Genomic DNA, 12,925 nt, shown 5'->3' on the forward strand with positions numbered 1-12,925 from the left:
GAATGGAGACAAAATGACTCAGTGGTAGACTACTGGAAGGGATCTCTTGTTACCAGACCATGTTAGCTTGTCTGGTCAATGTCGTATCCACGGATTATCTCAAAATGTTCCGTTTTTATTCCATTAAATCATTTCACAATCATTCACTTTCATTATTAATGTTTTACGGTACAGGCTACACGGCATAACAGTGACTTGTAAATAGATATATTTCATTTTCTACTTACAATGAACATTTCCACTTATTTTTTTTTATCACACTGAAAAATACTATTACAATTGCTGATCACGGAAAACACTTCCTTACGTCTCTCCGAGCATGCTAAATAACCCAAAATAGCGATTAAAGTTTGGGCTCTATCTCGTGCGCTCAAGACAACGACGTCCATGTTGATGACGTTTGTAGTCGGTAGTAGAAGAAGAAGGTTATATAGTTTTCACTGAGTGGTTTGTTTGCAAGGTATATAAAATAACATATGGTTTGTTTGGTCATTGTATTTATTGCTGATTGGATTTAAATGTTTATGCCATCGCAGTGAAAACGAGAAGAGAACATGGAAACATCAAAAACATCCTATAAGTGGGTATAGTACCATTGTGTACGAACACCTCCATAAGAACACCGGAAAAACTTTTCATCACCGTTCCAAAAGATGAAAAGCGAAGGCAAGCATGGATAAAAGCTGTTGGACGTGATGTAAACAGCATCGGAAAAAGGACCGTGTGTTTTGTTTGTGAAGATCATTTCAATGTAAGTATAGTTATAGTATTTATTCAATTATTAAAATATAATTTCGTAGTAGTAGATTAATTTCAAATGCACCACAATTTCGAACATTTACAAGGAAATTGAGTATATGGCAACTTACAACGTATTTATAAGGATCATTGTACAGGCGGCAGAAATAAACTTAAATAATGTGTGATAGCTTAGGATTAAGGGTAGCCTGTCAAATTAAAAATAAATAAATAAATGTTCTTGCTTTAAACGATTCCCTCCAGCGTTCTGGTCTGTGTCTTGCTTTTCGAATTATTTCCTATAGCTTTCTGGACGTTATATCCTAGCGCATGACCAAATATTTGAACAGATTAATATTATGGCTGCTAATGACGTGCTGCAATTATTTCACCATAGAATTTACTTGCAGTGCCTTAGATTTAATTCTAGGTTACGAGTTGCATTCATAGGTGCAGTTTCTCTTTACGAGAACTCCCCCTTACGGGTTGCCAGGCATTAGTGCTATATCGCCGAATCAATTTGAAAATCGAAAAGAAGTACCAAAATGTAATGCATTTGATTATATTTGGTTGAATTAGATTATGTGCCCCTAACCTAATGTAACGTAAAGACTAGTGTAAAAACACAAACCAACCTGTACTAGGTGACCACTAAAAAGCACGAACGCCATCTAACGGAGTCAAGCTGGGCGAAGCTAGTGAATGCGCATCCAAAGAGAGCAGGCGCTTTGACGACGGTGGGTATATGCATAAGAGAGGGTAGTGAAAACATGTGGCTTTTGGCAATCTTACAAATTTTAATACCACTTATCATGGTTTCATACTAGCAACGCTTCACTTGTAACCATAAAATACAGCTTCTGTATACTGTGCAGAAATATATTGCCGTTGAGTTAGAAGTCACTTACTTTCAAAACTGAGGCTTTTAAACTTATGAAATTTCAAGAAGAAAATCGTGTACAGTAGTTTATTGGGTAATTAGTAATATTAAGAAAGTTTACCTCACTTTTCTTTAATCATTATTAGGACTCAGGCCCGTAGCCAGTCCCAAAACTTAGGGGGGGGGGGCGATCCAACCATATGATAGTTCATCACCATATTATACTTCTTTTGCAAGCCTACTGTAAAAATTTGAGGGCCACCAAAAATTTAGGGGGGGGGCCGCCCCCTAGACACCCCTGGATACGGGCCTGTTAGGACTATGTATAGTATAGTATGTAACACAATAAAGTAAATTTTTCACATTTGTTAAGGATTTATACAACTTCATTTTAAACTGCCCACCACAAAGTTTATATATCGATGACATTTCTAAGAAAGTTAGAAGCTACACGCTTTCAAATTGGAAATGTATACTTATTTTGATTTGGTTTGATGTAAGTTATCGTTCCTTTCAGGAGCAAAGGCTGAATGAGACGTTGCGTCACAGCTTAACGTAGAATCCAAAATAAAAGAGCTTCCACCGGGAAATCGAACCAAGTCTCTCGCTCCAAAGAAAATAAGTGTGATATTCATAATTATATAGTTAATCCGGTTAAGATTCGGTATGAGTTTAGTGTAGCTAAATAGTTCAAAAGTAACCAACCCAACATATTTATATTGCAGATTAATAAATATTTAGTGAGGTACTATTAGAACTACCTATCTATGTAATAAAGAATTTCCTTTTTATGTTTTATCACCTAACGTTTTATTTACTCTCAATGGAGAATAACTTTTTTATATTCTTAACAAAGATTCAGACGTCGTATATATATATATAAAGAAAAGTTCATAATATTTTGTGGACTATCGGTTCAGTTTCCAAACAATATTAAACCTGAAATGTGTCATTTTGAGTAGTATGTAAAAAAAAAATCTAAGTTAGTGTAATGATACATTTAAATCAGCCTCAACCTCTTCATTAACCGTAACGAGTTGGTACAGTATTAATATAATAATGCGTAGAGATCAAATTTAATTTTCACCAATCTTTTAATGTAAGTTAATAACTCTGAATGAAAGATACTAAGAATTGATTCTGTAGCTTATTCTGCAACTTATGTTTCTTGAAAATCGGAAACTGATACTCACCATATTTCAAAATTCGTCTGCTTGCCATATGCATTTTCAGTTTGCTGTTCCCGATCGGGGTAGAAAATGGGATATTGGTATAAAACTTATATTTACACGTTTTTCAATAAAATTGTAGATTGTAAGTTTTCGATTTTTTTGTTTCAGTTGGAAGAAGATATGGAAAATTACGTACGATATAAGTTAATGAAACATGTGATTATTAAAATGAGAAGTGATGTTGTGCCTCATATATTCGATTGCCAGCCCAGGACACCACTCTTTTCTCTACAACCTAGAGGAGCGTCATTAAAGAGGCAAAGAATTAGACTTGTTGAAGAAGCTTTATCTAGTGAAGTAGAATTAACCACCAATGATAACGATCAAGGTAGGAAGCTATGAATATTAATTAATTTCGCGTATTTATTTACCACTTTGATGTATTTATTTACCATACTCACATACACGGTAATGAATTCAATTCAACACTTATTTATTGAAAACAGTAACGTCCATAAATACAATACTCGGTTCGTTAATAATTTGCATGTTATCCCCCCAAAATTTCTCTGTTTTTTTTTTCCAAAAAAGCGTATATATTAACTGTACAAAAATTGTCAATAAGTTACCTGACTTTCTTAAGCAAAACAAAACATATTCTGTGTTTAAATCTGATCTTCACGAGTTTTTAGTAGATAAGTGTTTCTACTCGGTATAAAGGCAATGTATAAGTGTTTTTTTGTTAATTATGTTATGAATGTGTAAGCCTATAATAGCCATAGTTATGTATGTGTTACTCTATTGTAAGTTTTTTAATAACATATATGTAATTATTTTGTAATTTTGACAACTGTATGCGTACTCGAGAATATTCTCATTTGTATGCAAAACAGGCAAATAAGTAAAAAAAAGATACTATATTTCGATGATTCAAAAATCATTGCTGCATTGAAATGTCCGACTTTACGTCTGGTGGGCAACTTCAGCTTTCCTCTGTAATGCAACATGGATGAAGCAAGGTGTATGACGTTACAGACTTCGTACTTGTTCAGGAACAGGCTGAGGTACCCACTTCAAGACAGTGTGTTGTTGAGCAGCTCATTCTTAAGTAAGATAAAGAAGTATTCTAAGTTCACTTTGAAAATATATTCATAGGAACAAGACGGTGCTTATTCAAACCCACTTTACTTAATAGCGTTCTTACTTAGTAATGTGGTTGACATGTACAGAAGGCTGGTTCAGCCTTATGGCAGTGAAGTACAAACCCGTGCCCTAGGGCGTAAAAGCCCGTTTCCACCAGCGATCATGTGCGATGTGAGAGCCCCGTTGGTGAACGGTTGCACGCCACGTAGTTTCCACTGAAGGAGACCTCTATTAAGCACTGCCTGATCCAATTTCGCCCACTCCTCCTTGCACACTTTTCAAAGGCCACCAAGTGTGGTCGGACGACGCTTATTGATGTTCCGTTTGAGGAGGCCGAAAGCACAGAAGTCCATAATGGATGCTGGTGGCTTGACGGGGAGGTCTCGAAATGGGATAGCCTTTACACCTGTCTTCTGTTCCATACGTGTCATGTAGGCCACCGTTCGTTTGGCAGTATGGCTGCTGGCCTTGTCCTGGTGGATGAACACTCTGTCAGTGTCATTGCCATACAAAGCCGGGGCATGTTGGCGATAGATGGGTTCCAGTACATGCTCGATATAATACGCTGCATTCACCTTGACATTTGATGACACCCGGTGTATCGGAAGCTTTCCTTTTACACAGAAACAAGTCACTACCATAAATCCCTTTGGAAAACTCTCCTTGCAGGAGCGAACCCACTTTGCATGATCGGTTCCATCATTGCGGCGGTAGTAAATTGCACGCATCTGCTGGGATCCCGTCAAGTAGACCTATGCTTCATTGAAGGTGATGACATAACGCCATTTGTCACCTGCCAGGTAACCTTCATACAGCCTTTTGCATGCCACCCGCCGTTCTGCGATGTGCGTTGGCTTCAGAACATGGGCCCGCCGCTTGTGTGCACTTCTGAGTCCCAAATTATCGTATGATTCGGTGTACAGTTGCAGTTGACCGTCCAACACGCCTCGCTATGGCACGTTGAGTGGGTGAATTCTCCTTGGTCACAAACTGGCAAATCTTGGCAATGACGTCTTGACTGCGTTGTGGAGCCGGTTGCTTCTTTTGCTCCTTTTGACGACGCATGGCAATGGTTTGCTCTGGGTTTGCATTGCGATGGATGGCTGCATTAATTCCCTTATCAGACACTGTGAAACCTTTCTTTTTGTAGTGTTCTTATTCGCTATAGCTGTAGCCAATATCAGAAAGTGCTATGATGTAGCCCTCCCCAAAAAAAAGTCGATTTTCGGCGGCATTCTGATCACACGCGTCTCTCCTCTGCACGGCTTGTACACAAGTGTCTGGCTTCTCCGTACTGCGTGCGTCACCATGCTGACACGAAACTAACGCCTCTGGTGGTGACTGCAAATTGCTACCATAAGGATGAAACAGCCTTCTGTATACTTTCTAGTAGAGTTCTCTGGTTTCATTTCGGAGTTTCCAAATTTGTTCTTAGTTTCCACATTTCCTCAGTAGCTATTTATTTGCTGATATTATTGACCTACTAATACTCATCTGTTTCTATTTTGCAGATGTTCTTGAAACGCGAGAAACACAGAAAGAGGATGCTTCCATAAACCAACTGAATATTCGTCACATTGCTGTGCAAGCCAAGCCTGTTCGTTATTTGAGTAAAAGCACAATGTGTACACCTGCAACATTGGGTACAGTAAACAGTGTGAAATGTTCACCGATAAAGCAGCCGCTAAGAGATACTAGTTCGTCTCCAGACAAGTTCGCAGTTTTAGACGTAGATGATGTTTACACTTCCAGCTCTAGTGAATTACATGAGAATGATGTGTGTTCTGAATGGGAAAAGGATGATAACTTATCAATGGACTACGAAAACAGTGAAGAAGAACAAGACCAAAATATGAGAGAAATCAGTTTGAATAGAGCTCGCACCCTTTTCACGAGAAATCCAATGCAGTATATAGGGATTTCACAAAAAGACTTATATGTTGTGGATTTATTAGCCCAAGATATTGGAAATGTTAGTCGTAGATTATCTCCTAAAGATATTGTCTTTCTTGTTCTTAAAAAAATACGATTAAGTGATACGTTCACAGTATTGGCTGATGATTTTGGAGTGTCGCGTTCATATGCAAACTTTCTATTTAGAAAATACTTGCCAGTTGTTGCACATAATTTCAAACAATTAATCATATGGCCGCCATCAGAAATGATAAAACGACAACTTCCACATTCTTTTCTGGCTCGATACATAAATGTGGAAAGTATAATAGATTGCTTCGAAATCGAGATAGAAAAACCATCAGATCCAGTACATCAAGCATTGACTTGGTCTGAATATAAGAAGTGTAATACTTTAAAGTATTTAATATCAGCAATTCTGGACGGGTTAATCAATTTTGTATCTAAAGATTATGGTGGAAGAATATCAGATACCATTCTTCTAGAAGAAAGTGGGTACTTAAACCATGTAAGAAATGGGACAACCGTAATGGCTGATAGAGGCTTCAAGCATATTGAAACCTTACTAGCTCAAAAAAATTGCAAACTTGTACGGCCTCCAAGTCTTCCAGCTAACAACGTTTTTACTAAAGAAAATTGTAAGGAAACTAAAAGAATTGCAAGCTTAAGAATAAACATTGAACGAGTTATTCGTCGTCTGAGAGATTTTAAGTTACTAACTCCCCATTCGTGCTTACAAATACGCTCGTTGGGGAATATTGATAATTGCGTATATGTAGCTGCTGGGTTATGCAATATGCAGGGGCACTGCATATGTAATACACTCATGTATCTGCCATCCCCAAAGGTCACACTTTAAATGAACTGTTTTAAATTTCTCTGTGTTTTTGATGTTCCTGGGCAAAGTGAAAACCCCAACAAAAACTAATCGAAATATATCGAATAGCTACAGTGATTTCCAAATGAGATTAGTTATTATTTTTATTTGCAATCCCCACACATCTCTGCTGACTTTCCCGAAAATTTAAAAACCCACAGAAATTAAAGTAACTACTGTATAGTATATTCATATTGAGTATATAAAACTCTGCTTTGCTTGTGCTTATTTCGCTTGTAAATACTTATGATATATAACATATTTATTAAGGATTGTCTACATGTTACAAAAATCATAATTTCTATACATATAAAGTCTGTCCAGACAGTAATCATATTGATTTTCTTGGGCTACTCACAAGGGCGGGATGACTAAGTTTCATGGCGTGATACTTGGTGGAAAATGTTAGATAAACGATCGATTTCTCGTCAGTTGTCTGCGGAGTTTAACTGAACATGGATAGCTTGCGAAGTGGATAGCTGTTTGAGCGTCGCGTAACGGTCAAAATACAGGACTGTCGATTTTGGGTTAAACTTTAAAAATCCAACAGCGAGATGCAAATACAGAATGCCTACGGGAAGGATACTCTACCGAAATCACAAGAGTGTAGCACAAAATGTTCGGAGAATGAGGAAAAAGCGTCGACAATAAATTGTCTTTTATGGTTTTTACTTGGCAAACGATCAGTGTTGTATTACGTAGAAGTGCTTAAGTGGATGCAAAACATAGACATGATTTCCGCCCGCAGATCGCCAACACCTGGGTGCTTAATCATACTACTACTTGTTTCCCTTGCTCGAACTTAGCTCAAAAGGATACACTTTTTAGCAGTTATATAATATGCAAGTCGCTGTGACGAAGGCTGTAAAGATCCTTTGAAAGGCTTCCAGGCAAAGTACGACGTATGGCAGAACCGGTGGCAAGGATATAGTTATGTTCAATAATGTAATTTCGAAGAATTTTACTGAATGTAAGCATATCTCAATGAATTTTATGCAGTCAATTTCATTACTTTCAGTCACATCTTGTATATGTTTACAAACTCGTCTGAGATCAATACATTTTCTGGTGTATATGTATATAATCAAAAAATTACAAGTGTATGTATAAAGTGTCTAATTTAGCTTACTTTGCTTATATATATCTATTTAAAAAAGTACATAAATGCTATTTTTTATAAATGTTTGAATTTAGAAACTCATAATTTAATTATACGATCGGGATGATTAAACTTAACTGTTATGATTGGGTGACTATTATGTGTTCTTTTGTCCAGGTGTTCCAACTCACAATACTCAGAAGTATTTTATTAACTTTATTTCTTAAGCATTTGTAATTTTGCATTTGTTGTAAATCGATTATGTGACTTTTACTATGTTTTTCTCCTAATCTTATTCAGATTTTTTTTTAAACGTTGAAACCGATGTATTTTGTTAAAAGGAGCAAATCTACTTTAAGTATTGAATTAGTTATACTTTTCACAGATTTGTATATAAATATAAAAACATGTTTCAGAGTAGTGATATATTGATTTGAAAATAAAGTTTTGTTTTAAAACAGGTAGTTTTTTTTTTTTTTTAAATACCAAACCTATACAAACTTGGTTTCAGAATCTGCGTTGTTCACTTATTTCCATTAAAACTTCGTAAATGTTTACAATAACTTTAATAGTGTACAAGAAGTGTTACGAAGAATACAAAGTAAAACGTCAAATTTATCTGTAATAAAAATACCGATCTTGACCAGTGTTAATGTTATGTTTACTTATCAAATATGTTTTGTTGAATACGATAACTGTGTGCAAACGTTTGATCTGATTCTTCACTAATTACACAGAAAGAAAAAAAAAAGTATGAAAGAATTTAAATATTAAATTTTAACTTGGAACTACTATATAAAAATTGTTGTAAGCTATTCTTTCTTAATGTTTTTTTTTCTCATTTTGTGTCAATAAGAGAAAATGTAAATTCAAGATAGTTTTTGCTAAACTATTAATTTCACAAATTTTCTAATGAACATCTATTGGCATTTAGCATAACTATTCCTCGTGTAAAGAGCGTAAGCGATAAACAGAATATTTTAAAATTATTTTTGTCAACAGAATAAATGGAAGTAAAACTAGAACCTAAAGTAATATGAATTGAAGTAAAAATATTATTTTAAATTTACAGCTGCAATGCTTATCAATTTATAGAAAAAAAGTATTTTTAAAAATGGTATTATTGTTATTGCATGAGAACATTAAGCCATGAAGCGAGAAACGAATAATTCAGCGAATGATATTGATAGTATGCGAAAACAGGAAAAAAAAAAAGATGCCCACCACCAGCGTAGGCCCTCATCATGATAAAGATGTGCTAGCAATGTAAAGATCTGTACAATGACAGGTTTCCTCAACTCCGCAGGTGGTATTACAGATTTATCGATAGATGTAAAATGTAAGTAATACGAGTGAATAGGTAGAGAAGGGCGCATCCGTGGACCAAATTGCGGAACCTTATCTTTATCAATGAATGTAAGAACTTCCTTGCCTTTCCTTATACAAACCTCACATGACGTGGCGTCTAATCAGGGATCTCTTACTAAGGGTAAGTACAGTTTCTTTTCTAATAAGGTACCAATTTTGAAAGAAGATGGTGATGAAACTGCAGAAATGATTTCTATTAGTATAATATACCATTTCAGTTTAGGTATAAAGGGTCCTGACTTAAACAGTATTAAAATTAACCAACATGTGCTTTTATATAATTTTAGATTCTATTTTATATGTATTGAGTTACGGTATTGTTGAGGTACGATGTTCAATGTACGTAACATTTGTTCAGCCATATTTTGAAAACTGACAACCCAACAGATGTTCTTCAGAGCAATTTGGATTAATTATAAAACATGGGATGGATGTTATCGTATTGGAGGAAGAGGCTTGCTTGTTCTGCTGCATGTCACTTGTGCAGGTTTTTGTCGACAATGATGCTATACCTCTCTGAGACACACCATGCTTCCCTCGGCTATTGTGTGTGTGTGCAGCCATGTCGCAGAATAGTTATGCTTGAAAAGACGTCTATAACTATTTTGCGAGCCCTCACCGTTGCCACTAGCTAGCGCATATGCCTTTTGTGTGCACCTAATCCCGTGTTCGATATCCGCCGAGAAAGCACATTTTTTTTTCATTAATCAGCTATCTCCTTTAGACCAAAATGTATAGAGAGAGAAGTAAAAAAAAAAGTCTGGAACATAGCTGAACATACCATAATGCCGGAGGACAGCACCGTATATCTCAGAGATAGATGATAACCATATAAGCTACCACTAGAAATCGAAATTACATCTTCCACGCCCAAGGCGAGAACGCTAACCATTTAATTACGATGGAGCTCTATCCAGTCACTGGATTGCTATTGCATTTGTAGAATTTCTAAAACATTAATAACAATCACTATATAATGGATCTTCAGCAAGGGACGATGGTATAGTGGCTATGAAAACCATTTTTTTAAACTAGTCTAATGGGTTTTGTTGATGAAAATTGAGCTTTTAAATTTGCACATACATTTAACACACACGTTTCGTGGAACACATTTTGCACCATTGACACAATTCGACCTCGAGAAAGCATGGTGAGGTACTAAATTTTTGCATAGATTTTGACCCTCCGTTTCCCCGTTAGAATACGCATTTCAGTAAGAGGAACATAATACACACCCTCTTTGAGGTACGTGGTAACTACATTCAAAAATTCACTTCATACGGCTTAGCCGTTTTCTCGTGATCCAATCATAAAATCGTTTTCATTTTTACATAGTAAATTTCAGCTTAACACCTAAAGCGAATTTGATCAAACGCAAACAAAATTAGTTATGTATGATTCACAAAGCTATATTTTTTCGATTATTTTCTGCTCAAGTTCTCTTGAATACATATTTTCACCCAACTCTGAAACTAGGAGTATATTGAGAAACACGATTGAAGAAGGTAATTATATTCACGTTATGCTTATTATTTCAATCCAAGATCTGGAGCATATTTTTTCAGGTAGGGTTTTCGTGTGATAAATAAATAAAAATAAAAAAGAAAGCTGGGGAAAATTCCAACATCCCTAAATGTATTTTCTTTTCACATACTTCTGCACATTACTGACTCCATGGCCATAAACCCGTCATGTCTGAGGAATGACGAGCAGCACACTATCCGGGAAAGGGGGAAGGAAGTTGACTGGAACGTGTATGTTAGGTACTATACTGTGAATGAGTAAAACCAGGAAAAACTTCACTAAGGATGAGTGGCCGAAAAAGTTGTTATACCTTTTCGCACAGTGCCTCTACCGGAAATCGAACCCAAGGCCGCTTGCACCAAAGTGTCTGACAAAAAACTTATCACTATTTGACATGGATTATGGGTAACATGTATGACTTGCAACTAGCGATCCGTGTTGAAATACTACAACGGGTTCGACCTTCTTTTTTCCAAGGCAAAATATTGCAAAGGAAAGTGCACGCAAACAATGAACCACCTGGTTCCCTGCCATACACGTAACCCTCACTTCACGATACAGTGGTATTTTTTTTTTTTATACACACTTGCTTTATGCGGTCTTGTCACATCATATCTTTACCGAGCTCTACCGCCGAAATAAAATCATATTATGTTTTAATCTTCATTTTATATTTATCATCACCCCCTCTCCACACTAAGCACGGGCACGAGTTTTAGACCATCCAACACACCACTAGGAAAATAAAGAAGATAATCAATTTCGCCTCATTTTGAACTCAAAACATTTTTCTGGGTCAAAATTAAAATCTGGTGTCCGGCTTACCGTGGCAGTGAATAATTACTTGGTTGTTCAATCCTTGTGCACACCAACCAGTCAGTGTTTCACATTGGTTTTGTGAGAATCTATGTGAAAAATGAGTCCGATCTTGGAAAAAGACTGCTGCCATAAATTCAATACTAACCACAGATTATTGCTTAGTGCGATGATACACGTGTATATGCTAGTTATGGATAAATCCTTCATTAAGTATAATAACCATGAACTACTTTATATAATTAGTAATTTGAGGAAAAGGAAACAAATCTGAAAAAACAAACATTTTATATTTAGAACTGAACATTCTAAACATTATTTACATTACTGCTATTATAAACAGGACCCAATTTCACATCTAAAACATAAGAAGGTAACATGAAATATGACTCAAATCACATGTTAACCAGTAATAGAACTAATTTTATAACAAAGACATACAGAGTGATTATTTCGCTACTAGACTCAAGTAATTGCCATTATCTCCAAGACTATTCAGTACATTCTAAATATGCATACGTAACACACGCCTTGCAAGCATGTCGTTACTAGAGATGATGCTGGTAACGTTTGTCACTACTGTCGAAGCACAGTTCAACGCAACACGTCATATTTGGGGTTACGTCTTCTCTAATCTTTTCGCGACATCTGCAATGGTTAGCTTTGATGTAACTTTCCGTCATATTTATTCAAACATTCGACATGCTACTGCTTAAAGGAACCTATCGCTGTAGTTACGAACTATAAAATCACGCCTTTGTTGTGTACATCGTTGCCCTTTGCCAGCACCAACACAATATCAGGTCAGTGTTCATATTGTAAATACGGCAATGCGTAATACGGTGCCAGTTGTCTCGACGACATAAGGACTCTTTCCCCATCTTTCCCAAGGACCTATATTTGTTTGATGCATGCTTCATAATTATACGCTTCGGACTTGAAATATTTGCATTTTTGGGGCTAGTACCGAAAGAATCTCCCCGTGTATTTACACCAAAATTTATACAGATAATAGACAATTGAACTCATAACTTAAATCTAGAATGCTTAATGTTTAGTTCAAAGGAATGTTTTATGACATATTCTATTAGTAGTAAATAAACAGTTACATTTTATACAATATTCACCATTGTAGAATACAATAGTACATAGTATCTTCAACAAAATAAATTTTGTAAAGTAAAAAGAGAATATAAAATACATTTCCAACGAACTGAATCAAAGTTGATTCTGAATATAATTGTTATAGTACTTGATTTTTTGGTTTCACGAAAATAAGACTTCGTACCCAATTAAATGTACTTTGGTATATATTTCAATACACGCTGGTGTCTTCCTCAATATGCACACATTCTTGCATGCACTCAACGATGCATGTGTATTGAGAAAGATAC

General features: G+C 35.9%; 1 protein-coding gene across 2 annotated transcripts; it reads left to right on the forward strand.

The window, feature by feature from the left end:
- Window positions 1-386: 386 nt before the first annotated feature.
- Window positions 387-8,241, forward strand: LOC145673811 (uncharacterized). Of its 2 annotated transcripts, XM_081743577.1 has the most exons (3): window positions 387-751; window positions 2,959-3,178; window positions 5,445-8,241. In XM_081743577.1, the coding sequence occupies exons 2-3, from the start codon at window positions 2,971-2,973 to the stop codon at window positions 6,704-6,706; spliced, it is 1,470 nt and encodes a 489-aa protein (XP_081599703.1). In that variant the 5' UTR covers window positions 387-751; window positions 2,959-2,970; the 3' UTR covers window positions 6,707-8,241. The 2 variants fall into 2 exon arrangements, with proteins under 2 accessions (XP_081599703.1, XP_081599701.1); XM_081743575.1 differs by lacking the exon at window positions 387-751 and having other exon boundaries at window positions 2,536-3,178.
- The last annotated feature ends 4,684 nt before the right edge of the window (window positions 8,242-12,925 follow it).

The sequence above is a fragment of the Thermobia domestica genome, chromosome 17 (genome assembly GCF_964235325.1).
Source record: "Thermobia domestica chromosome 17, izTheDome1.hap1.1, whole genome shotgun sequence".
NCBI lineage: Eukaryota > Metazoa > Arthropoda > Insecta > Zygentoma > Lepismatidae > Thermobia > Thermobia domestica.